The 27,549-nt window shown below is 43.4% G+C and overlaps 1 protein-coding gene across 1 annotated transcript in view; it reads right to left on the reverse strand.

Moving 5' to 3' along the window:
• Positions 1 to 717: 717 nt before the first annotated feature.
• SPATA7 (spermatogenesis associated 7) overlaps positions 718 to 27,549 on the reverse strand; it is a 52,178-nt gene continuing 25,346 nt past the window's right edge. Inside the window, exons 5-12 of the mRNA XM_035107664.2 lie at positions 27,030 to 27,163; positions 16,732 to 17,207; positions 14,799 to 14,865; positions 12,365 to 12,429; positions 9,717 to 9,770; positions 5,446 to 5,523; positions 4,433 to 4,490; positions 718 to 3,185 (exon numbers count right to left, since the gene is read on the reverse strand). Coding sequence (XP_034963555.2) covers positions 2,706 to 3,185; positions 4,433 to 4,490; positions 5,446 to 5,523; positions 9,717 to 9,770; positions 12,365 to 12,429; positions 14,799 to 14,865; positions 16,732 to 17,207; positions 27,030 to 27,163 — 1,412 coding nt within the window. The 3' untranslated portion in view covers positions 718 to 2,705. The remainder of the gene's footprint in view (positions 3,186 to 4,432; positions 4,491 to 5,445; positions 5,524 to 9,716; positions 9,771 to 12,364; positions 12,430 to 14,798; positions 14,866 to 16,731; positions 17,208 to 27,029; positions 27,164 to 27,549) is intronic.

Raw genomic sequence — 27,549 nt, forward strand, 5'->3', positions numbered from 1 at the left:
AGAGATTTTTCACTGTGATTCAAAGTTCATAAAAGGAAAGCGTTTGTCAAGTCCAGCTCATGTTGCTAAATGATCTGATGCAGCCCAAAATACCATATTTTAATGATTCTGTTTTGTTTACTTCTATTTAATGGAATCTGTGTCGACTTCCTTTATTTATTAGTCAGTGTATGACTAAAGGACTAATTTAGAATGGAAGGGAGGGAATCTGCACTCATACTCACATCTCCAGCTATGTAGTCCAGTCTCCACTGGACGCAGAAGTATTTATGAAGACAAATGACAAAGTGATAAAGGCAAACACAGAAAACAGAACACAGCTGTATGTAAACCAAACCTAAAAAAATCTAGGGCCAAAGTGGTTTTATTGGGTGTTATATTGGGGTGGATGAAGTGATTATTGCTTACAGTGGTACCTCTACTTACGAATTTAATGCGTTCCGAACGCACATTTGTAAGTCGAAAATTGTAAGTCGAATCCCATAGGAATGCATTGGGAGAAAAAATTCGTAAGTCGAAGCAACCCTATCTAAAAATTCGTAAGTAGAAAAAATCCTATCTAAACCGCATCCAAGATGGCGGACGGAGCTCCATTCGTAAGTAGAAACATTCGTAAGTAGAGGTATTCATAAGTAGAGGTACCACTGTATATATATAGCGGACAGATGAAGAATGGGAAGTTCTTTAGTTTCAGAACTATGTACTCATTCTCTTTTAAGTTCTTTTCTGCCTCTCTTTATTTCTCTATGTTTTTATCTTATTCAGATTAATGTTGAATAAAAGCGATATTTGGTATTAAGTTTTGTATTTCTCTTTACAAACACTGATAAAATTTATTTTTTTAATTAAAAAAAAACTGGGACCAATTTTTTTTTGGGAGGGGGCTGTATAAAAAGTGATACTGCCTAAGCAACTAAAACACAGACAACAAACAATTTTTTATCTTTAAGAATAAGAACGGGAAGGGTACTGTGAGGGATACATAAATGCAAGCTGAACAAAGGCCACCAAACTCTTGCTGACATTCGGAGACTAATGAAATGACTAATTTCCCCCTTATCTATATTATGACTTTGCATGCATTGGAAGAAAAAGGAATCAGAATTGCAGGCGGGCACTGAAGATCCCCACCCTCTTGACTTTCTTTCTCTTCTAAACAGATGGCCTTGATCCAGCTCTAGGTACCCTCAACTAATAGTGCATGCTTATTTGCGGCTCTGGATAGAGATGAGAAGGCCTAGCAAAATTAGCCCCATTACCCCCTTATCATCTCAATGTTACGAATGCCCCACATGTTCTGTGACTACAAAGCTCTTACTACTAGATGGTGGCAGCCTTATGTCAGAACTGGAATACTTCGTGATAGGTATGAAAATTTCTGCTGTAGAAAATATTTCTCGGACCCTGGGCTGGTTGGAGCTGGGATCAATCAGGAAGCGTATTGCACATATCCGCATTAGCGGTATTGTTTATGCCCTTGTCACACATGCAGCAGTGAGCTGTCCTGCTACCGCCTGAAAGGATCAGTCCCACCAGAAGATGGGAAACACTTGTTATCGTGCCGATCACCTGCTGACAGGTGGAGTGCTGGGACTCAGCCCCTCCAATCAGCTGATCCATGCTTTCAGAGCTGACGGTACCACACATCTGTTTGGGCACTGCATTGCAGCCACCGTAATAAACGTGACAACTCTGGTTGAGAAAACTCTGCACTGGAATGCATACAGCCGTAATAAATCCATCTGGTACGCAGGCGCTCTACATGGGGCTACCTTTGAAGGTGACCTGGAAACTACAATTAATCCAGAATGCGGCAGCTAGACTGGTGACTGGGAGCAGCCGCCGAGACCACATAACACCGGTCTTGAAAGACCTACATTGGCGCCCAGTACGTTTCCGAGCACAATTCAAAGTGTTGGTGCTGACCTTTAAAGCCCTAAATGGCTTCGGTCCAGTATACCTGAAGGAGCGTCTCCACCCCCATCATTCTGCCCGGACACTGAGGTCCAGTACTGAGGGCCTTCTGGCGGTTCCCTCGTTGCGAGAAGCCAAGTTGCAGGGAACCAGGCAGAGGGCCTTCTCGGTGGTGGTGCCCGCCCTGTGGAACACCCTCCTATCAGATGTCAAAGAGAAAAACAGCTACCAGATTTTTAGAAGACATCTGAAGGCAGCCCTGTTTAGGGAGGCTTTTAATGTTTAATATATTATTTTATTTCATTTTTCTGTTGGAAGCCGCCGAGAGTGGCTGGGGAAACCCAGCCAGATGGGCGGGGTATAAATAATAAATAATAATAATAATAATTATAAATCACTGGGCCAGGGCATGTGTGTTAAAACAAATGGTTACTTTGCGCAGGCACATCAATTCAAAGACTGTATTTTACCGTTGCAAATGTTATATTCATTTATTATAAATAAATCTTATAAATAAATCACACCTGCCTTTAAAATATATAGAAAAGTTCTACATTCAGGAGTTTTCAGCACTTAATCTCATTACATGTCAGCTACCCACTACCGTGTATGTGTGAGGACTCAATTCGCTACAGCCTGATTCGTAAAATACTCGGGCCCCTTTTTTATGAGTGCATCCAAAAGAGAAGGTTTTGAAAGAGGGGGGGGGGTTGTCATTTGCTATCGTTTTATTTAGTTTGCAAAGTTCAGATATCTGCACCTCTGGCTGGCCTGGTGCTTTGCTGCTAGTTCTACTGCACGTTGTCGGTGGAGATGGGAAGGGATTCTGCAAAGCTTTCTTTGAGCTCGTCGACTTCCCTCAAAGAATCGCTCGTTTCAAAGTCAGCGTCGCAGGTGGTTGAGCTGAGTGCCGGCGGCAATGTGCACGAGGTATCCGCAGTTTCATCGGTGACCACAAAGGAGGAAGGATCCAGCCCCACGCTCGCTGGTTCGCTCAGATTTTGGGGAAAGCTACCCTTTCCCTCCACCTTCTCAGAGTCATCGCTGTGTACAGGAGATACAGCGGGATCGTTTCCATTTAAACCCACCGCTTTTAACAGCCCCTCGCTTTTTGCTGGCTTGTTTTGTCTTTGAGCTTTGCTGTGATGTTGGCGGTGCTCAGCTGGCTCTGGCCTGTGCAGACCAAACATGTCCAAGCCTCCCGCAGGCTTCTCCTCCTTGCTGCAGCCCAAGTCTACTTTCAGAATCTCCAGCAGATGGCGCATTTTGGTCTTAAGATTTCAAGGAGGAAAGAAGAGGAGAGTTCGGAAAAACAATTTTAGATTTATTTATTCATTTTCAAAAGATATATTGTGCAAAGATATATTGTCCAAATAGGTCATTTTCAACCCAGGCTTTTCTAGGTAACTGAAACTGAAATATATATTTTAAAAAACCTGCTTATTCCCTGTCATACTGTAATGCATCCGCTTCAAAGTGCGACCATCATCTTCCAAAGCAGGCACCCCCAAACTTTGGCCCTCCAGATGTTTTGGACTACAATCCCCATCTTCCCCGACCACTGGTCCTGTTAGCTAGGGATCATGGGAGTTGTAGGCCAAAACATCTGGAGGGCCGCAGTTTGGGGGTGCCTGTTCCAAAGCAACTACTTTATTCCGAACTTAAAAATGTAAGCATAATGCTGGTGGTCAACAAAAGACTCTCTCAAGGCCAATCTTTTAAAAATGTAGTATAAACACCAACAACTGGGAAACACTGACCCGTGAGCGCTCCAGTTGGAGAACAGCCTTTACCAAAGGTATCATGGGCTTTGAAGATGCTCAAACTCAGGACAAATGGAGAAATGTGCTATGGGGAAGGTACGCTTGGCAAACCCTCACTGTGATCAACTCCCGCCTGGAAACCTATGTCCCCGCGGTGGAAGGACGTGTGGATCCAGAATTGGCCTCCACAGTCACTGTGAAGACCGTGTTCATAGAAGACAATCTTACTCGGCTACGAGCGATCGCCAAAGAAAGTAGAAGATAATGCATCCAAGAATGAGCAGTTCAGTACAAATTCTCAAATGGGTCTATATAACATGTATGTATATGAAATAAGGAACTCTCTACGTACGTGTGTGTGTGTGTGTGTATTTTCTACTGTAGGGGAGGGGGACAGATTCACAGAGACAAGTGCTTATGTCAGTCAGCAGCTGTCTATGCATTTAATGCGAAGCCAAAAACTATGGTTTAGTTTAGTTAGTAAGTCATGCTTGTTCATGAATGCTCCATGTGCTTCTGCTTTGCTCAAGTGGGTAAATAAACTACAAACCTAACCTGTTCGTTTTGACCTAACAACCCAGAATCGCCATCCAGCCTTAAGCCACGGTTTGTTGCTGACTTTGCAATAATGGTTTGTTAGGACAAAATAAACCACAATCTCAGGCTGCTCTTTGTGATTTGTTTGCCTGGCCATTCCAAGGGAAGAGCAAAGTGGGTGTAGCCTTATCAAATGGCCTTGTATACACAGGACATACCTCATCCAGGTGGTTCTTATTTTGTTCTATGTGACGTTCAAATAACCTTTCCAGAGCCCTTTTTTAAAAAAAGAAGAAACAAATTTTGCAATGAAGGTGCTGATCATTTTTCAGAAGGGAACAATTTTAAAAATTGCTAAAGGTGTCTAAACACCAACATTTACAAGTGTTTTCTAGAAAAAAAGCAGAAAAGAAGCAGCAGCTAAGATTCTCTTATTTATTATTTGCCAGGAATATTTCTCTATAAAATAAAACGCCATTAAGCAAAAGTTTAAAAAGTTATTAACAAAGTCAATAATTGACTCAGTCACTTGCACCTGCAGAACCTGCACTTCTACAAGTGCCCTGCAGTTTCCATATTGCATTCATCAGGAGTCAGGCCTTAGGGTGGCAGGATCTGTCCTTTGGAACTCCCTGCCTATTGACATTAGGCAAGTGCCATGTATTCTTTCTGATGCCTGCTTAAAATGCCTCTGTTTTGGGTGCTGGTTATTCCGATACACAACTTCGTACATGCTTAATTGTCCTTAACTGCTTTTAGACGTTTTTAACACCCTTTGAATGTTTGAATGGGTTTTTATTTTATTTTTTAACTGTATTTTTATTGCAGATATGTTTACTGCCCAGGGCTCCTTTTGAAGGAAGGACATGATATAAATGGCTAAAAAAAGAGAGAGAAAAGGGTCATGTCCAATTATTTCCCTTTGCTAATACAACTCTCTTTGATCCAGTGGAAGCTTAAATGACTGAAAAGCAGGGGGCAAGCACTTATTGGTGATTCCCAGTTCCTTCTGCAGCCTAGAGGGCTACAGGATCCTTGGGAAGAGCATAGGTAGTTTTGCTGGATCCTTCCTACAGAACTGTTTTTGGTTTCCTCTTGTCTGTTAGACGTCTGCCTGACCAGACCTCTTCACTTCTGCTCCCAATCACTTATATAATGCTTTTCACAGCATCGCTGAAAAGCTCTCTCTATATATTTTCAAAAATAAAATAAATCTCAAATATATCCAAACCTGTTGGAAAACAATCCGAGCTTAAGAATCTCATCTGTTATGTCCTGGATGAAATTTAAATACAGAAGTTCTTCTTCTCTGCAGAGGAAAAAAGAAAGCAGATATCCCTCTCTGAAGTAGTAGATTATAGAGATGTAAATATAGCTATTGGTAAATTTAGGCTGGAGATCATTAGAAGCAAAGGATGCCCAATACATGCAGGTCCTGCCTGCTCACTTTGTAAAAATTATGCCCAAACCTCTCTATAAACCTTGCAAGGAATTGGATATCCAAACAGCTATATCAGACAAATCAGAGAGCAAGAGAGATCAGGCAAATCAGTTTTCCCTTTATCTCTTTGCTGGTTGGCTGCAGCCATTTTGGAAAGAAACTGGGGAGGGGAGGGGGGGAAAGAGAGAGAGTGGAGAAATCACAGATTAGAAATGTTCCCATGGGAATCAATGGGAATTGTGGAATTGTTATGTGAACATTTGCCTAACAAAGGAAACTCACTGTTTTTGGTCAGCGGGACCTGCATGTATTTTCAAAATGCAGCCATATAAAGCTATCAAGATTGAAATGACTAATTTGAACCTGATAAGCTGCTGGGGTTAGATATTCAACAAAGTTTTAGGGAATGAAATTAAATGAAGATGACTAAATTGGGCCTGTTAATTTCAATGGGTCTGAATACCACCCTCTGCTTCCATAATGGGCTGCAATCCTAACCCACTTTACCTGGGAGAAGTTCTCATTTAATTCAACAGGCCTTGTCAGACATGAGTAGAATTGTGCTATAAATGGGTTAGATTAATGAACTTCTTGAATGACTAAAGATGCACCAATTAATTGGGCAGCAGATTTTTTTTAGAAGTTCTTTAATAAAAGCACTAAACTGTTTTAAAACAAACAAACAAACACCACACACACCCTAAAGATGGCAAGCTGTATTGTAAAAGAGGCATTCTGCTTTCTCCCTCAGGCAAGAGGGAACACCTATTCTGAGATGACGCCTATACTAAGACACACTCTCGTCACCTAAAAACAAGGAAGGTTCTTTTTATTTTATTTGCTTTCCCATTTGAATTATTTTTATGGCTTCAGAACATCCCCCCCCCCATACACAAATGTGAATCAATTAATCAACTTGTGTATGATTAATTGGGCCAGATTTCTGTTATCAGGCATCTGCCTTCATTCTTAACCCTGCTTCGTAACAGATTAGATCACAACTGGTGCCACTATGCTAAACCTTCTGCACTAGGAGTTAACAGATTAACCTACTGGCAAATGGGAATGCTTTAACTTCTTCACTTCTCCACCAATTAGAAGCAGGTAACCTCAAGGCTGTTCCCTCCCCTGTTCCCACTCAGTCTCAGGTTGCCCACACATTGTTGCATGTGATTATATCTGGGGCCTTAATGCTTAAACAATCTTCTTTTATAAAGTCATTGGATCTCTCCCCCCCCACCCTTTAATAAACATGTTTAATAAAACAAGGCAAAACATTTCAAGTCACAGGAATGTAATTTAATTGCTCAGATGTCTAAACAGTAAGCAAACAGATGCAAACTAACGTCGGGAGACGCAGACACTTAATAGAAGTAATCAGCCATCAGTATGCAAATCTGTTGATAGGTGCTGCTAAATTTCCTTCCATAAACAGAAATGGCATCTCTGAAGGAGTTGTTGCCTGATTGAAGGGTGCCGAGCATCGTGAACACCTTGAATAGCTCTGGCACAGGCTCCTTTGCACCCACCGTAAATCATATAGAGGTTGGAAAGTTTCCAGCTACTTGGCATTCTGATCAGACCCCATGTTGATGCTTATAATACTACATTCCTGCAGTGCCTTCCAAAGAATACTAGAACGCCTTTCAGTATTGTGTCTTGCAGCTCATATGTATTCGGGAATGGCTTTGAAAGACAGAAAGGGAATGCAAACGGCCTCCCCGAAATCAGTGGCAAAGCTGGGATAGGGGAGACTTCTTAACACCATTTCCCTGGCAGGGGAAATAATCAGTTAGTTTTTTCCATCTTGGGTTCCCAGATTCAGCTGGACTACAAACCCCATCATCCCTAGCCCAATGAGCATGGGATGATGGGAGTTGTAGTCCAACGTCTGGGAACCCTAGGTTGGAGAAAGCTGCTTTATCCTGTGGTGGCATGCCTTTCTTTACGGTGAAGGAGTGGACACACCATCACATCTCCACCATGAAGCAGATGAAGCTGTTTGAGCTGGGTGATCCACACCAATGCCTAATTATGCTGTGATGCTCGTCATTCTCATTCCTCAAAGAAAGGGAGGTTTGTGAGCCTGTGTTAAAAGTACACAATTCTCGCATGCAACAAAGGGCTGCATGTTTACTCCCACTCCTTTCCCCTCACGTGTGCAGAGCTAAGATTCAAGTGTCTGAGTATTCCCCCACCATCTCCCACGGCATCTTATAGGTGTTTTTCTCACTGTGTGTGATGCATCTTTGCTCCTAAAAAGCACGGGAGTGTTTTGCTACTTGCACTTTTACGTGCTTTCAAACTGCTAGGTTGGCAGGAGCAGGGACTGAGCAACGAGAGCTCACCCCATCGCGGGGATTCGAACCGCCGACCTTCTGATCGGCAAGCCCTAGGCTCTGTGGTTTAACCCACAGCTCCACCCGTGTCCCATAGCAGTGATAGACACTGTTTAAACCAATCAACCAGATAAAGAAGCCATGGCTTGCAGCATCATATGCTGATCTGGTTACAATTGGTTCTCTCCTGTCACTATGTGCCTCATTCAGGCATCAAAGGTGGAGGGCAGAAGAGGAGAAAAAGGAAAGAAGGAGCCCCTGGAACAAAGGAATAATTGCCCATGAGAGGCTTTTGCCGCTATTGGGCTGATGGGATTTGGAGTCCAACTGCAGCTGGCAGGCCACAGGCTCTTCTTCCCTGGCGTAAAGGGATCAGCTCAGAATGCGATCCCTCATTATTGATTCAGCTTTACCATTTACAATTCTGAACGTTCAGAATTTTTGCCATGCTGGGTTCCGGTTTCCGCCTGCAGGAATGGCGGACCTGTTTTCCATCTCTCTGACCTTCGTAAGGAATTTGGCGGTTGCTAGGGGAGTAAATGGCAACCCCCTACCCTCTCCGGGGGTTACGGAGAGGGGCCGCTGGCCCGCGATGCCCCCAGACCCACTCCGACTGTTTTTGGAGTGGGGGGAGCTTGGGCTGAGCACTTACGAGGGCCAGGACTCCCGGACGCTAATCTGCATGGCGGGGATTTCCATGGTTAAAGAAGATAATTAGGCTTAAATCTATGGACATACTTCAGAAGGAGGGGAAGAAGCGCTGTTTACTGCTGAGAAATTTATGCTGCTGAGGGAGAGGAGTCAAAGATTGTACTGCATCTGGAAGAAGGATTGATGGGGACGGAGCGATAAGGGAAGTGAGTTTTTATTTTTTCTTCATATATGTTGCCTCGTACCTTCCCGGACGCGATGTCCTGGCTTGTTTGGAGTGAAAGAGAAGCAAAAGACTGTGTGAGTTGAACTTTATAACTGTTGTTACTGAGCATATTTTTTAAAGATGTGGAGTTGCCGATGAGAAAAGCCCCCCCCTAGTCGGACGGAAGGAGTTCTGGACGCGTTCGGAGGATTTATGAGCTGTGACGCACTTTAAATTGAAGCAGCGACCTGAAGCTAAGTTCAGCTATAGGGCAAGGAGATCCATTAATTTACCAAGAGTTTATGGTTTGATGTTTGGGTCTCCTGCCTGGAAAAGCTGTAAATTCTATAAAGATCGTAAATCTTCATGGCTATGAGAGAAAACGAAAGTGATTTGAGCTTTTTAAGATGGCGCTGCTTCGAGCTGCTTCGACGCAACAGGGAGCTCCATTAAGAAGATTTATGGGGAGGCTGGACTGATTAACTCACACAGGAGAAAGAACATCTGTGAAACTTTGTTTGATATTTATCTCAGCAGCTGGGAAACAATCGGATGAAAGTGGAAAACATCTATGTGACTGTAAGGGGAAGATCTGGATTATTATGAACTTGGAGGACGATTTGAACTTTAGAAAAAAGACGGCAGTGGACGGTTGCGAGGAATTCCCAATTTCTTGAAGCATGGGAACCCAAATAAAAAATTCTTTAGATGATTTGGCATAACATTCGGTTTGATTGATATATATATGTGTATAATTTGAAATATTGAATGTGATATAATTGGTTTTAATTGGAAAATTAATAAAAATATTTTTTTTAAAAAAAAAAACAGAATTTTTGCCATGCTGAAATGAAAACGGCACTTACTCTGCTTGGATTCTTTTCATCGTTGGGGACTGCACAGAAGACGGTGACGTCACCCTGAGCCACAAGCGGTGGGAGAGAGGACAGCAGAACTCAGACACTGAAGGCAACACACTAACACAAAGCCGTCATGCATTTATGCTCATATATACCTCAATGAATAGACTGAATGTGGAGGGGGAGGCTCCTATTGCCAGAGGGTGGGCTGAATACCATGTGCTTAGTCTACATGTGGAGAGGAACACGTGTAAAGGGTTTCTGTCTAGCTGTTACTGCTTCACTAAATAATCTTGGGGAATTTATGGCTTGGGGAGGGTGCAGAGAATTTTGTTAGTGATTCCCAGCCCTCCTAACGTAACTACATTTCCTAGGATTACTTTTGAAGAAGGGTATCACTATTAACCTGGTTTCAATATGTTAACATACACTAGTGGGGAAATTAAGGTTAAGCAATATTCTAGAAACTGGCTTCATTCCATTCATCAAATTCTGGCAACTCTTTATGAAATGACCTTCACATAAAACCATCTTTTAAGGAAGATGCCCAGGGATCTCTTATAAGGCAAGGAATGCCACTTCTGATGGGCCTCAAGTACGTGACCCGCATGCCATTTAGACTGAAATTTTTTTAGCATGAGGAATTTATCCAATGAATGGCCCTGTTGGTGTGTTCTACATACTAATGCCTTCGTGATCACAACAAAAGGTAGTTTGAAAAATCACTTCTGACAATGCTGCTTTTCAGCTCAAGAAAAGTACATTGGCTTTTATGAGCTTCTGAATTTACAATATCTCGTTTCCTAAAGGGAAATGGTCCTTAAGTAGGTCTTTGATTCAGTGATTTTACAGCATGCCTATCATAGAGCTCTCATGTTGCCGAATATGCCACCCACTAAATCTATTTTATTTCAGTGCTTTTGTCGTCGGTGCAGACAGAGAGTGCACAGAATGCACAAATATATGCTGCACCTTTTTATTTGGGGGGGGGGCTCTGTGGCTCAGCACAGGTGAGTCATCAAGAATATGAGTAGGCTTGAGTTTGGCTGTAAACTCAAGAGGTTTATCAGGAAAATCAAAACAAAACACAATTGAGCTGAATCTAACAAAGCCGTCTTCCATTTGTGGAAAAGAACTTCCCTTCTCCCCAAAATCAGTCATGGAGGCTCCTCCAACCTTCAGGAGTAGATTTGGGGGAATGTGTGTGTATGTGTGTGTGTGTAGGGGGGGGGGAATTATGCTTGCATTAGCAGGGCAGCTTTATTGATTGGGTTGTATTCAACTAACTTATGTCCATCAATTCCAAAGGGTCTACACTTGAGTAGAACTTAGCTGGATACAGCCCAATGTGTGGTATCCAACTAAACTGTCACATCAGCGCACAAATTTGTCTTTCTCTTCTCCCCTACCACGTGTGCCCTGCACCCTCAACACATCTGCTTTGGAGAATTGGGGGAACCCCTACAAAAGATTTTTTTGGGGGGGGAGCTGCATTGCACAAGTGTGAATCCTTGTGCAGCTCAGTTTTGTGGGGTGTATGTTTGTGTGTCAGGGGAGGGGCAGGGCAAAAAGGTATCTCAGCTATGGTAAAAGCCAGTGAGAAGAACTGCGACTCTGCGACTTTCTTTGAAGAAGGAATTTGGAGTTTTTAAAAGGTATATCTGATGTCACAGCCATATTGGTGCTGGAGTATAAGAACAGGACAAAATTTACCTCAAAGCACTCAAGAGGCAGAGGTGTACATGGGCTGGCTAATCTGGCAGGGCAGATGTTTCCTCACTAGGCCCTTAACATCGACTCTGTCTGGTGATACGAGAATCAGATCCTGAGAGGGGCTGTTAGTCTAACAGCCACATGACACAGCAACTTCACATGCTCAGTTTTTAATATGACTTAATGAAGATTATTTGACACACAAGTCCCATTTAAATTTCTTCACATGTATTCATATTCATAGCCCTTCCACTCCTACTCCCTAACCTGGCCTTGTTTCAGTAGCACTTTAAAGACCAACTAAGTTTATATTTTGGTATGAGCTTTCGTGTGCATGCACACTTCTTCAGATACCTGAAGAATCTGAAGAAGTGTGCATGCACACGAAAGCTCATACCAAAATATAAACTTAGTTGGTCTTTAAGGTGCTACTGAAGGAATTTTTTTATTTTGCTTCGACTCAGACCAACACGGCTACCTACCTGTAACTGGCCTTGTTTGTTATTATACTTTTTATTAAGCATGAATGCCTCAAGTATTTTGGCCTCACCCAAATGAACCTGAACCTCTTTTCCGTCTTTTGTTACCAACAACTCGCCCCAAAATATTTCCTGGTGTACCACCCTGGGTCAGAGTTACTTCCAGTAACCATTTTGTTTTATCGCATTCTCGCCCTTTATTGGTAGAGGGATGCTCTTGCTGCTAACAAAATTGCCCCCTCCTTTCAAACACGCTTTCCCTCTTACTAGTTTTGCTGCTGAAATTTTGTTTGAAGGAATATGCAAATATGTCTGCTTAGAAAGCATATATAATAGCCTTAATCTCAAAAAAGGCGCCTTTTCTGGATTTCACAGACATGGTAATGAGCCCAGCATCAGCAGAACGGCAAACAAGCCAAGTTGAGTATGAATATTGCCACCACCACCCCAAACGCCATGTACCTTGATGAGGAGAACTGGGGGAAAGACTTCATTTCATCAGCCTTATTATCTGCATTGTCTTCCACCTACAACCCAGAGAAAGCATCTCTGTTATTGGTGCAAAAGAAATGAAAAGCGAGAGGGAGGAACTGTAGTCTGTTAACATGTGGAACCGAACCTGCCCCCCCTCAACATGCATATGCTCTGCCACCATACCAGGAACAACGCAATGCGCCTGGACTTTTCAGGTATGGGAAAGGGCCATACCTCAGCGGTAGGACATTTGCAAGCAGAAGCTTCAGGTTCAATCTCTGGCATTTCCAGGAAGGGCTAGGTAGGGACTCCCGTCTGAAACCACGGAGAGCCGCTGCCAGACAGTGTACACAATAGTGAGCTGAATAACCCAGACAGCTTATTATGAGAACACTAGTGGAATTCAGCCTGTTAAAAATAAACGGGCGCTAGAACAGATTTTATTGATTTTTAGTGTGCAAAGCAGAGAGGCTGGGACCCAAGAGCAGCGCATGGGGTGGAGGGAAGGAAGTCAGGTGGGCCGCCGCTGCCGCCGGAGCTTCAGGGTTGCGAGGGGGGGGTAACTTCGTTGCTCCAGCAGGCGGAGCAGAACCGGCCAAACGGTTAACTAAGGTCTGATGTTGCTGAGTCACAGAGCATAATTCATCAACCCAGATCTCTTTACCTGTCAAGACTTATCATATAAACATTAATACCTTCCAGAAGATAATCAAAGAACTGCTGAAATTCATCTGAAGCCCCACTGTCATCGAGTAACTGGGTGGGTGGGACTGATGCTACAGGGGCAAATGCCCCTTTGTCTGGGATCTGAGGGGTAGTTCCCCCACCTGCAGGAATGATGGGAACGGGTGTGCAGCCCCGCCGAAGCGGCGTCCGTGGGAGGGGCCAGCCGGCCCCCCCACGCGCCGCCGCCACAGAAAGAGGCCGAATTGCGGCCTTCTTCTGGGCGCCCGCTGCCCAGCTGGGCTCAGCTGAGCGCCCCAACGAAGCAGCAGCTGTGGGAGGGGCCAGCCGCCCCCCCCACGCGCCGCCGCCACAGAAAGAGGCTGAATTGCTGCCTTCTTCTGGGCGCCCGCTGCCCAGCTGGGCTCAGCGGAGCGCCCCAACGAAGCGGCGGCTGTGGGAGGGGCTAGCGGCCCCCCCACGCGCCGCCGTCACAGAAAGAGGCCGAATTGCGGCCTTCTTCTGGGCGCCCGCTGCCCAGCTGGGCTCAGCTGAGCGCCCCAACGAAGCAGCGGCTGTGGGAGGGGCTAGCCGCCCCCCGTGCCGCCGCCACAGAAAGAGGCCGAATTGCAGCCTTCTTCTGGGCGCCCGCTGCCCAGCTGGGCTCAGCTGAGCGCCCCAACGAAACGGCGGCTGTGGGAGGGGCCAGCCGCCGCCCCCACGCGCCACCACAACAGAAAGAGGTCGAATCACGGCATTTTCTTAGGCGCCCGCTGCCCAGCTGGGCTCAGCGGAGCGCCCCAACAAAGCGGAGTAAACGGTAGGCAGAGGTGGGGGGGGGGAGAGAGCGCGCACGTGTGCGTCCTGTCTCTCCGTCCAATCCCTATGTCCCTGGGGTACATGCACAGTAACCCAGGGACACACGGGACATACAGTTGTGCAGCAACCTATTTCTCTTCAACCCCCTAGGACCACAAGCTACTCTCACAAAATATGATGGCCATCTGCAAATATCTCAAGGGCTGTCACATTAATATAATAATAATAATAATAATAATAATAATAATAATAATAATAATAATTTGTTTATTTATGCCCCGCCCATCTGGCTAGGTTTCCCCAGCCACTCTGGGTGGCTCCTAGCAGAATATTAAAAACACAATCAAACATTAGAAACTTCCCTAAACTGGGCTGCCTTCAGATGTCTTCTAAAAGTCAGGTAGTTGTTTATTTCCTTGACATCTGCTGTGAGGGCATTCCACAGGGCAGGCGCCACTACCGAGAAGGCCCTCTGCAATGAGGGAACTGCCAGAAGGCCCTCGGCGCTGGACCTCAGTGTCCGGGCTGAATGATGGAGGTGGAGACGCTCCTTCAGGTATACTGGGCCGAGCCTGTTTAGGGCTTTAAAGGTCAGCACCAACACTTTGAACTGTGCTTGTAAACAGCTCCATGGAAGATGGAGCAAGCTTGTTTTCTCCTGCTCCAGAGGGTAGGACCTGAACCAATAGATTCAAGTTATATGAAAGCAGATTCTGATTAAACATCAGGCAGTAAGAGCTGTTTGGCAGTGGGACAGACTTTCTGAGAAGGTGGTGAGCTCTCTTTCTCTTTTAAAGCAGAGGCTGGATGGCCACCTGTTATGGATGCTTAACACCAAGGGTCTATATAGTGATCCATTTCAATGTTATTACCGCTTGGAAGGTTAAGATGTAAAATGGCTTGTTGACTGAAATACATTTAAATATATCACTTGAATTACCTCCTTTATGATCTTCTGAAAGTCAGCCACATTACTTTTTTCTGACCCTTCAGACGCCACTTGAAAACTGCAAAATGTAATATGATATATTAGGCAGATCTTGAAGTTACCTCTAAACAGCACACTGTTTTCTTCTTCTTTTGTATGTCAGAACATCCAACTTCCAAAAAGCAAACAAACAAATAACCCCTAATGGAAATTGTAATGCTTTTAGATACACCTGGGACAAACTCAGCCATGCTCTTGCCTGTGTGATGAAGACACTGATGGGTGAAAAGTGCAAATCCATCTGCTTAGTTATCACTGCATTTTAGTATTGAAGGCAATTGCAACATGGATGAGGAAGCCAGATGATATTAATAGCTACCGTTGCTCAGCTTGGGCACGTCCTCAGTCCTATGAATAACAAGCTACACAATAGATATTCATGGTCCTGACAGCATTCAGCAACCCCTCAGAATGGGAAGATCTGACAATATTAGATTGGGAGAATGTGTGCTTTGGCAAAGAGGGTGTCCGCCATGTATCACACATATTTCTCAATAATTGGATATATTTCCTACGACACTGTTGCTGCTTATCTTCCATTATTTTTTTTTTGGGGGGGGGGAATTAGAATTAAAGAATTAAAATTACATGGAGGATATGCAGCAGCAGGGCTTAGTGAATTTATTATTGATTGAAACAACTCCATGAATGTATATAGCACTTCACCGCATAAGAAAACGCATGCACACAAAATAATTTGATCATTGTCCAATACACTTATCGTGCACACAATGCCAAATGTAAGAAAGGGATTGAGGATCGAAACTTTGTTTTTTTAAAACTTTGCTTATATCAGTGTAAACCCAAGGAAATTGTTGTGGTTTCAATCAATGACACTAAGATTGTATACCAATGTAAGTCGCGGTGGTTCTCAAGTTAGGATGTTGGCCTTGAATCTTCAGAGACTTGGGTTCAACTATTAAGTCAAAAAGTGACCTTGGGCAGGTCACAGTATCCTAGTTTTAGTCTAACCAACTTATCTGTTGACATGATCAGACACTGCATATGGCAACCTGTCTTTTCTCATTTTAACTCTGGAACAGAGGTCACCATTTGCTAATGTAACAACAACAACAATTTATACCCAGCCACTCTGAGCAGCTTCCAACACATATAAAAGCATAATAAAACATCAAACATTAAAAACTTCCCGATACAGGGCTGCCTTCAGATGTCTTCTAAAACTTGTGTAGTTCATATATCACAATGTGAATACATTTCAATATTCAGAGCTTTAGAACATTGTTTATGTAATTACGTATTAATATTGAATTCCATGGCTTAGAGCCAGACTAACTTCCTGTTTGCTTCTGAGCCCAATTCATAGCTTAACACTGAATCCCTAAATGGGTTGGAACACGAGTATTTGAAGGAGCACCTCTCTTGGCATCAGCTTGCCTTTTGTTTAAGCATCAGTGGATGAAAAGTGGGCCGAAAATAAATTTCAATAAATACTGTACATTAAATCAGTTAGTTGAATTCAGGACCTCTTGAAATTAATGGGACAAAATTAGTTATGATTAAGGCCAGTGTCCACTGCACTCATTCTGTTAGTGCAAGGATTCCCACTTGTGCAATGGAAATCCCCCCTCCAGTCTCTCTGCATGCCCGGCACCCTCCTCAAATCTGCTCTAGAGGGTTGGGGGAACCCTGTAGGGTGTGGAGGTGTTTGCAGACAGAGGAAAGGGAGGGGAAAGTTTGCATCCGGTACACTGGGTGCAAATATTAAGTCGTGGGTTGCAGGGAAGCATGCAGGTCCACTGCCCCACGACATGTATAGGTTTCCATAGCTGAGATTAGACATGAATCGGTAGCTAGATGCAGCGTTCATTATAAGAAAGTTTGCAGCATGACTGAGCACAGGCTGCTTATAAAGGTTTTTCACCTGCTTATGTCGGTCTGTGTTTCTGCTTCCACCTGCTTGGTGAGATTGCTTATTTTCTGTCTTGGTGGCTTATAATATCGGTACTGCGAAAGGAAGGACTTAGCATCCGATTTCAAAGTGCGTGGAGTGAATGGCTGCCGACCATTGGTGAAATGTTCAGAGTGCTTATCAAGGAGATCCCCGCTGCACACTTTGGGTTCAGGGTTCGGAGCCTTTTGAGGATGCCTGTTTGCAATGCTGTCTGAAGAAGAGCTGGATGAAATTTTGGAGTGCAACCTCTGGAGACTCGATGCACTGACACATGAGCTTGGGTCAGAGATGTTGGAGGCTTTCGGAGCATCTTTCCTGGCAGGATTTGCAGCATTCGGAAGGGCTATGTTTTGCCTCTCTGGAGTTGCCTGAGGGCCCAACACACACCTTTGTTCACTAGGTGTACACGAGGGTAGCCCAACGTTGTCTTCTGCTTCCAAGGTATCCTAGCAGGGATTTAAAAATACATACAGAGAGAGTAAGGCTCCGTCTGCTTTATTTCATTAAAAAGTACAGTCTTTTTTCCCAGCTTTAAAGTGTGCAGAGGAGGGCAGTCAAAATAATACAGGGTCTGGAAACCAAGCCTTATGAGGAACAGTTTGAGGCAGTTGGGTGTGTTTAGCCTGGAAACGAGGAAACTGAAAGCATAGCCATCTTCAAATATCTAAATGGCTGTCATGTGGAAGATGGAGCAAGCTTGTTTTCTCCAGCTCCGGCGGAGGCTAGGATCTGAACCAATGATTCGAGTTACAAAAAAAGGAGATTCCGACTCAACATCAGGAATTACTTTCAGACAGTAGAATGGACTCCCTTGGAAAGTGGTAAATTGTGTCTCCTTCCTTGGACATTTTTAAGCAGAGTTTGACAGCTATCTTTACTTGAGATCCCTACATTGTAGGGGGTTGGACTACTTGACCCTGATAAAATACCTAAATAAATCACATTGTAGATTTAAGGCATCTGAAAACTGAATGCTTCAAAGAAAACACCAGGCGTGCTACCTGCTTCCTTTTAACTTTCTTCATAGATTTATCAGGACTCCTATTAGTTGGAAGTCTTGTGTCCTATGTGCCCACTTCTTGTTAAGGACTCTTAGGTGGAAAGCACACCAGCGTCTCGTGGAGTGCTGCAGCAGGGGGAGAAATGGCCCCAGGTGCAGAATTCTGAGGGGGTGCTACCCAGCACATCCACAACAGGCTCTCTCACCAACGCCACATGACTGCCACCTTCTGGAGCCACGGGGAGGCGAGCTGTGCTTGGGGAGCTGTGCTTGGCGAGCTGTGTCTTTAGGGCTTCGGCGGCACCTCCTTTTCATGGCTGGCAAAAGGAACCATAACAGCACATTCTGGGACGCCCATTCAGAATTTTTTAAAAACTCTGAAGAAACCTTCTCTTGCAGATTCCCTTACCACAGGAATTAGTATCCCCGCGATGTGTTTCCCATCTTCCGAATGCTTAGGTAAAGGTAAAGGGACCCCTGACCGTTAGGTCCAGTCGCGGATGACTCTGGGGTTGTGGCGCTTATCTCACTCTATAGGTCAAGGGAACTGGCGTTTGTCCGCAGACAGCTTCCAGGTCATGTGGCCAGCATGACTAAGCTGCTTCTGGCGAACCAGAGCACTGCACGGAAACGCCATTTACCTTCCCGCTGGAGCAGTACCTATTTATCTACTTGCACTTTGAGGTGCTTTCAAACTGCTAGGTTGGCAGGAGCTGGGACCGAACAATGGGAGCTCACCCCATCGCGGGGATTCGAACTGCCAACCTTCTGATTGGCAAGCCCTAGACTCAGTGGTTTAGACCACAGTGCCACCCGAACGTTTACCCACTCACAATTAGCATCAATGCTGTTTGCTGGTAGGGAAACCAACTATTATTTATTTGTTTATGGATTTCGCTTGGCCTTTCTACACATAACTTCTAAGGTTGGAAAAACAAAGTTTGTCATGGTGGCTAAAATATGACAGAGTAAGGACAGGCAAATGGTGTCTGAGGAGGGAGGCCACTGCAGATTTGGGGTACCACAGTGGAGGCATCTCTGTTCCTTATTCCCAAGGACTGGGCTTCCAGAGCAGTGCCTCATTTGATGACCGCAGTGCATGGGCAGGTTTATAATAACTAGATGAAATGCTGGTGGCAATGGCGATTTGCCATGGTGAGACCAAACCCTAAAGGAAATCTAGGGAAGTTGTGAGAGCTAACCTAGGACACATCTTTGTCTCATAACCAAAATGGCACTTATTGCTCCCGCTTTTTAAAAGAAACAACAGGTGGATGCTGAAGATGGTATTTGGAACTGGATTCCAAATCAGACCACTTCCTATCACTTCATAATAGGGTACCAAGGAATCCCGGCCTCATTACTATGTGTCCTCTTTACTGTCTTCTTTCAACTCCATTTATTCCTGCTTCTGGTCTTCAGCTGTTTTTTATTTAGTGAGATACAAAGCTAGCCGGAAAGGCACATCATCAAAATGCAGATGCTGCAGTTTTCTAGTGTACTGGAACTTCTAGCCAGCTTCATCTGAGAAAGCTACTTTGCAGTGCCTTTGAAAGCTCTGGTTTATTTTTCACTGTCTCTTAAGGGTAGCCTGCTTGGTCTGAATATGATCGCATTTCCCTCTGATGTGACACTTTTTAAAATGGGCTTGAAGAAAGAGGAATGCAGAGAATACATAAAAGTAGGAGAAGACAAGTAGAATGTGGAAATAATCCATTAATAGATAGCAATAAAAATCTAAGGTAAAGGACCCCAGATGCTTAAATCCTGTCAAAGGCGCTCGTCTTGCTTTCAGGCCGAGGGAGCCAGTGTTTGTCCACAGACAGCTTTCCAGGTCATGTGGCCAGCATGACTAAACCACTTCTGGCGCAACAGAACACCATGACGGAAACCAGAGCACACAGAAATGCTGATTACCTTCCCACTGCAGGGGTACCTATTTATCTACTTGCATTGGTGTGCTTTTGAACTGCTAGGTGGGCAGGAGCTGGGACAGAGCAACGGGAGCTCGCCCCGTCATGGGGATTCAAACCGCCGACCTTCTGATCAGCAAGCTCAAGAGGCTCAGTGGTTTAGACCACAGTGCCACCTGTCTCCCTTTAATACAAATCTATACCTACAGTGGAACTAGACAAAAGGGAAATATGGCTCATCAACTTTTAAAGAAGAATTGGGAGAGGGTTTATAATCCTTTTCCTGTCCACAAGCTCTCCCCTGAAAATCCCTCCTGCCATTTTTAATGGATTTCCTCTCTACTGCTGTCTCCAAAACCAGAAGAGTGGCTGAGGGGAAAGCACCCTGGTGGGGAGAAGTATGGAATTTGCTTTAGAGAATTAGAAGACATGGGCTTGTGTACACTTCCTTCATACTTGCCAATTCTCTTATGTAAGCATCGCTCCAAATCCCTATTACCACCTATTGCAACAAGTGTTTTGGCAGTTCAACAGGGTAGTATCTCACTCAGCTGTTACTTGAGAAGAAGAAGAAGAAGAAGAAGAAGAAGAAGAAGAAGAAGAAGAAGAGGAGGAGGAGGAGGAGGAGGAGGAGGAGGAGGAGGAGGAGGAGGAGGAGTTTGGATTTGATATCCTGCTTTATCACTACCCGAAGGAGTCTCAAAGCGGCTAACAATCTCCTTTCTCCTCCTCCCCCACAACAGACACCCTGTGAGGTGGGTGGGGCTGAGAGATTTCAAAGAAGTGTGACTAGCCCAAGGTCACCCAGCAGCTGCATGTGGAGGAGCAGAGACGCGAACCCGGCTTCCCAGATTACGAGTATACCGCTCTTAACCACTACACCACACTGGCAAGTCCCACTGAAATCAACAGGCCAGGAGTGCAAGATTGATGTATGTTATGAAGCAAACTTACAAAACATCTAAGACAGAGTTGCTGGTTGGTAAGAAGAATGCAAAAGAATAATACAACGGTAGCCAAAATGGTGCCCTCCTGATGTTGTTGGGATACAACTCCCATCATCCCTGCCAACTGGCCATGCTGGCTAGAACTATTGGGAGTTGGAGTCCAACAACATTTTGAGTGCACCGTTTTGGCTATCCCTGGACTATGAGATACATTATTTTGGGGAGGGGAGAGAGATGCAGACAGTCTTGTAATGCTGGAAACTCTAGATAATGGACCAGACTAAGGAATAATAATGTGAATGATAGCAAAAAAGAAGAACAATTGCCTTGAAGTAGGGAATAGAATGAGCCACACATTTGAGGATGCTCAGAGCTAAAGAAAACCTCAGTATAGATAGATGTGCATCTTTAGAAGAGAAGCTTTTGGCCAGCTGTGGACAGCTGATAAGACCAACAATGGCTCTATTCTTGTTTCTGTCACCTCATGCCTATAATCAGAGCATAAATTACACAACGGAGACTTAGTGGTTATCATCCCAGTTTTGATTTTATGTGATAACAAGCTATATTCCTCTCCACTATACCCCACACCAAAGGAATTCCTGGGTGTTTGGTTTTGGAAATAATTTTGATTAAAGATTTTCTTGAATTACAAAAGAACATGCAACACCTCTCTCTCTTTTAATCATAGAGTCTCTTAGTTACATTCAAACACCAGTGATAACCATCCTGCTACTGTTTTATTTCTTCTTATATCTGAGGTCTCAGGATTTCATCACAAAAATCAGATCAATCATCCCCACCCCCCCAAAATCTAACACACTCTTGGCTGTCTATTCTGACCAACAACTTTAAAATGAGCCATTCCACAGTATGGCTTGGCCTGTTCAGCATGGTTATCAAAAACAGATTGTTTTTAGAGGCATAGGAGATCTTGTCTTCTTGTTATGTTATTTTGATGTGCTAAATATTATTAATACAATAAACTATACAACAAAAATTTGGTAAAATCCAAAAGATAAGGAGTTCCCAAAACTTTGCCCCCATGGAGCACTTGAAAATTGCTGAGGGTCTTAGTAAACCACTTACTGTTTTTATATTCCTCCTGTCAAAGCAAAACATAATATGCTGTGCCACCTCCAAGATTTCTCCAATGAAAATAGGGACGTCCTAAAGGAAAGCGGGACATTGTGGGATCAAATCAGAAACCAGGATGGCTTCTGTAAATCTGGGAGGGTCCCTGGAAAATAGGGACACTTGGAGGGTCTCTGCTAAATGTTGTAGAATTTCTAATTGTATTTTCTTAGCTTTTGATTTTTAATATTGCATTTTATTGTACTGCAATTTGAATTCTATAGAATGCAATATAAAACATGATAATAAATAATAAAATGTAGAAATACTAAAGAAGGAATAAAAATACAATTTAAAATCAACAAGAACAATCAATGCGCTGTGCCCACCATTCACAGCTGCTTCTCCCATTGTTCTTCATAGACCAGCCACTGAGGACCACCTGAATGAAGCCCATGGGCCACTGGTGATCCATGGACCACAGTTTGGGAACCCCTGCAATAGATCAGTCACCACTCAAATAACAAAGATATGAGACATCAAAATCGCAACAATGCGGCAAGAACAAAAGAGAGTGTTCCCAAGAGAAAGAATTATGAAGTGCTCCTTAGAGGCCTTCTGACCTTCAGTGGGTCGATTTCCACAAACACACTTGCAGAACAGAGTCCTGTACAATGGGAAGGAATTAGGAAAGTTGGGTTGCAGATAAAACTAGTAAGTCAGCACTCCTGAAGGCTTTGTCTAACTTTGAAATGCAGAAAGTCATTCAAGATTTACAGAAAACCATGAATCTGAACAGGCGACAGACACATCCTGTTCCTAGGGGAGTCTTCCCATGGCTTCTATTCCATACTGAAGCATGAAACCAGAAGAAAGATACTCATGGAACAGCTAACCTTCAGCAAAACATATATATCTTTCACACAGATCCCATTGAGTGGTGGAAGCGCTATTGAATAACCCTGACAGCACAAAACAAACCACAAAGCTTCCTAGTTTTGCCTCTCTGCCCAGCCACCCAGACCCAGGCTTAAAAAATACTGCGATCTGCACAAATAGGATATGTTTTATCGAACAGGAGAACTTTGTAACACTTGCTCAACCTGATGAATTGCAACACGTCAAGGACACAGCTGTCGTTTTTTTCAGTGCACGTAGGTTGCTTTATGAATTTCTGCATTACATGAGAAGAGGTAAAAAGACTGATTTGCGGATAGCTCAAAGTGTATGGTACACACTACTTGCCAGTTTGTAACATAGTATTTTGACTCAAAACACTGGGCTAAATCAGACTTAATGCTAAACCATACTGTAATGTTCTGAGAATGTGCCACCGCAGCCCCCAAACTTCTGTGTGCCCTTCCCCTTGGACACAAGGAAATTGGAAGTTTTCACTTCTGTATTCCAAACCATAGTTTGCCTTGCCGCCTTAACCTACAGAAACTGTGGTTAATCTTAACTTTGGTTAGCAGAAAAACCAACTTCAAACCATAGTTTTGTAATTATAGGTTTTTTTGGTAATGTTATAATTATAGTTTTGTAATTATAGTTAAGATTAATCACAGTTTTGGGTTCTGATGTCATGTTAAACTATTTTTGCTTCTGTTTTAAAGTAACTGCAGTTTAGCATGTTGTCCGAACCCTAAACTCTTACTCCACAGTTTAGGGTTGGGAAAACATGCTAACTTGTGCTTAATCAAAAACAGAAGCAAATTCTTCTGACCTCTTCCTTGTAGCTTTGCCCTAGGAGATAGGAGAAGGAGTGGGGGGGGACACATTTAGTTCTCCAAAGCTGATTCTCATAATGCTAAACCAGGGATAGGGAACCTATCGCTGTCTAGATATTCTTCAACACCAACGCTCACCAGTCCCAAACAACAAAGCCAATGGTCAAGGCTGATGGGAAATGTAGTCCAATAATACCTGGAGAATCACAGGTTCCCCATCCCCGTGGTAAACCATAGTTTAGTGTTACATCAGAACAGAGCAGGTGTATTTTAAATCCCAAATCTGGCATAGATCCAGCATTCTCAGGGGCTTTTCAAGCTCTAAGGTTTGTTTATTCAATTTTATTGGACAACAAAACTAGTTATAGATGAGGCTTTCCAATTACATGAATAATTTTTCATACAGGCCAGAAAATTCTACTCTATCATATTAGGATATCTTAAATAACCACCAAGCAATGCGCCTATCCAGTTTATAAGGTGCTTCATTTACTCTTTCACATGGGCAACTATTGCAAAAAGCAGCTGGTGATCTCTGTGAGTGCAGGGTTTCTGAATGGAAAAACGGGGATCGCATGTAGCCTTATGTCTGCAGCAGGTAGATGCAACTGCAACACTAAATACTAATGCTAAAGCTAATAAATGCAAACCCGCTGATGCATGGAAGATTAGATGCCAGCGCTCATCCCTATTAATGAGAAGAGAATGCAAATGAAAAAGAAGAAGAATAGAACAGAAAGTCAGGTGAATAATCAATGCTAAGATGGGCTAATTTGTTTGGACATTGATTTTGTTGGTTATCCAGGAAAGTGTATTTATTATACTTAGATGTAAAACCTCAGAAATTTCTATTCATCCATCACTGACTGCCATAATACCACAAAGTGCTTAGACAGTACAGATTCATATAGTGTAATTATTTAATGACTTTTCATTCTGTTGTCTGAATATTAAGATTCATTATAATTTACTTTCCTGACTCCCAATAGCTGAGAAATTATGAACAGCCTGATTTAGAAGATGAATGCCTTCTAATATGTAATCTTAGAGCAATCGAAGCAGATCCGAGTTAAATTAATGGAATTTAAAGATTAAACAGGTGAGCAGAATCTCCACACAACCTGCTTGATGCTTGGATGTAACACTGAGACAGGTTGCTCTGCTTGCCACACACTGGATGCCTGCTATAAGTAAGACTAGCATAAACCACTCCCTATACTTTTGCTTCTACAGATATCTTAGATTTTCAGCTTAATCCTAAACATGTCTTCACAGAAGTAAAACAGATGAACAGGGGATCCATCAGTTTGTAGAGCTATTACAAAAACATTGCCAATTTATATGCATAGGTGACTCTAGGCATTAAGATGGTGAATGGCTGGGATCACACCGGCACTGTGCTTTGCAGTCTGCCCAGATCTGGGGCTCATCGCAACAGACCCACAACTTGGGCCCCCACCCCAAAGCTTAGCACCTGTGGTACAAGTGGAGGATCTCATTTCTCAACCTGACTCCCTCTTCCAAAACACTAACTGCACGGCATGAAAAAGAGGCGGTTCTAGGCTAACCCTTTTTAGACAGATGATATTGCAGTGGCACAGAATAAGCCATTTTGGCATCTAAGCAATACATAAATGAATGAATGAAACAGCTGCATCTAAGGTAGCCAAACGTGCTTCAGGGTGGAAGCCCCACTTTTCCAGTTGCAAATATGCTGTATTTGGCAACAGAGGTTGCTTATGATTATTTTATGATTATTATTTATTGAATTTATATACCGCCCTATACCCCGGGGTCTCAGGGCAGTTCACAGATTAAAATCAAGATATAAAACCACAAAATACATAATAAAAATAAAAACAACAACCCAATAGCCCCCCCCCCAAAAAAAAACATTTTATAAGGGCATAGGATGGAAATCAGATCAACCAAAGGCCTGGTTAAAAAGGAACGTTTTTGGCTGGCGCCTAAAGGTGTAGAATGAAGGCGCCAGGTGAACTTCCCTGGGGAGAGCATCCCACAGACGGGGGGGCCACTGCAGAGAAGGCCCGTTCTCGTGCTCCCACCCTCCAGACCTATCAAGAAGAAGGCGCATGAAGAAGGGCCTCAGAAGATGATCTCAGGGTCCACTTAGGTTCACATTGAGAGGTATTGCAGTCCTGAGCCGTTTAAGGCTTTATCAGTTGTTATCAGTGTTGACGAATTTTGACCCACACGGTTTCATCAACACAAAGTCCTGGGTCAGTTACCACTGTATCACAATGAAATGGCACTAGGGGTGGTCATGTGTTAAGGAAGGAGTGAGATTGTGCCCACCGACAAGACACCTCCTCTTCCTGCATGTTTGATGTACATGAGGGCCCTAAGTGCACCATCACAAAGCTCTTCCACATGAGGAAGGTGAAGAAACGCACAGCATGTCGATGTCACGGCATGAGGCCTGTTATTCTGCATGTTAAAGAGAAATGATGAGGAGTGTTGAATATGCAGGAATGCCATTTTCAGTGGTGTTCAGAAGCAGCCCAGTAACCCACACAATGCGTACTTGACTAAAAGCAATGTGTGCACCAGCAAAGGAAGACCTGTCTGAATTATGGCTGACTCCCAGCTGCTCAGCCCCACTCCCCTACCCCAGATGATTTTGGTGGGAGAGCTTCTGCCTTGCATGAAAGCAGAGAAGAACAAAGGATGAGGGCAGGAAACATTGCCTTGATAAATCTAGTTCTATACAGACACCATGCAATTTCAGTTCCTGTAGTGGACTTGATTGCAATTTTATTTTGAGCATCGTTTTGGGAGGTTCTCGGGCCTATAAAATGAGACTGAAGTATTCTAAATAAATGCATTTAAAAAGTCATATTCTACTTCTTCCTATCTCACTGGCAGCAAGAGCACTTATTTTTAAAGTCTCACATATGTCTTGTAAGACACCTGCGTTATTGCAAACCCCACATAAACACGGTCAAAGCAGTAGTTTGCTAGCAAGTGCTGCAGAGCATCTCAAGGTTATAGAAGCATCTTCATCCAAGGGCTAAGAAAGACATAACAACATCCTTGATGCAAGAAAATAATGGTGACTAAAAGATGAAACCTCACATATTTTATCTGACATTCCTCTCTCCTTCTTCAAAATGGAAAACAGAAGTAACTACCGTGCATATTGCATCTCCAGCACCAACAATATTCCAAAGCACAATTATTTTCCAGAAACCTAATAATGTCATCACTCACATTGTCAGATACCAAATAGTCATGCAAGAACCAACCAGCTAATGGCCAGCATTATGCAGCAGCTGGATGCAAAATACACCCCGGTGCATATTTTAAACTGAAAATGAATCCTGTCAATTGTTTCTCCTGCTCTCATTGCTATGAAAACGACATTATTCTTCCAAGTGTTTGTCTTACAAAAAGATTCCTCTCCTGGTTAGCATAATTCTACCCAGTGCTAGTCAACAAGTGTAGCTATGAAACCAAAAGTTTACGAGAACTAGTAATCTGATGTGCTGTTATTCAACACGACAATGAAAACAGTTAGAATGAATCCTTCTCTGACAAGAGTGGAATCAAAGGCTAATTTTTAAAAAAATCATTATACAGTACCTACTTTTCTATAGGTGGCTGACAGTGGTCTTCTACTCTCCCTGGAACTAGATCGGGACCCATTTTTAGATGAAATCATCTCTTTTTCACATTTTTCGACTTCTTTCTTGAGTTTCTCTCTTCGCTGCTGGTCTGAAACTTAAGGTAAGGAAAAATGAACCAGAGTTAAAAAACAGGGATTCATATTAAGGCTCTTTTTAGTAATTAAATTACTGAGCTATTATGTGTTGTGATGGACTGAGGAAATTGAAAGTTTAGAGATATTGTCCAAAAATGTATAATGCTCAGTTTAATTATGTATCACATAAGTGTTATCATCACCCATCTGGGTCTACTACCACACAAATAGTTATGTGTAACAACTACAATTCCCCTCATCCCTGGCCATGATTGCTGAAATTGATGGGAGTTGAAGGCCAGCAACATCTGGAGGGTGAAAGGTTCCCCAGAACTGGAATAATCAAATACAAATAAACAAATAAAACAGTTGCTTCTTTAAAGTCAATTGGAATTTCATTTGTACT

Source organism: Zootoca vivipara, chromosome 1, assembly GCF_963506605.1.
Source record: "Zootoca vivipara chromosome 1, rZooViv1.1, whole genome shotgun sequence".
NCBI lineage: Eukaryota > Metazoa > Chordata > Lepidosauria > Squamata > Lacertidae > Zootoca > Zootoca vivipara.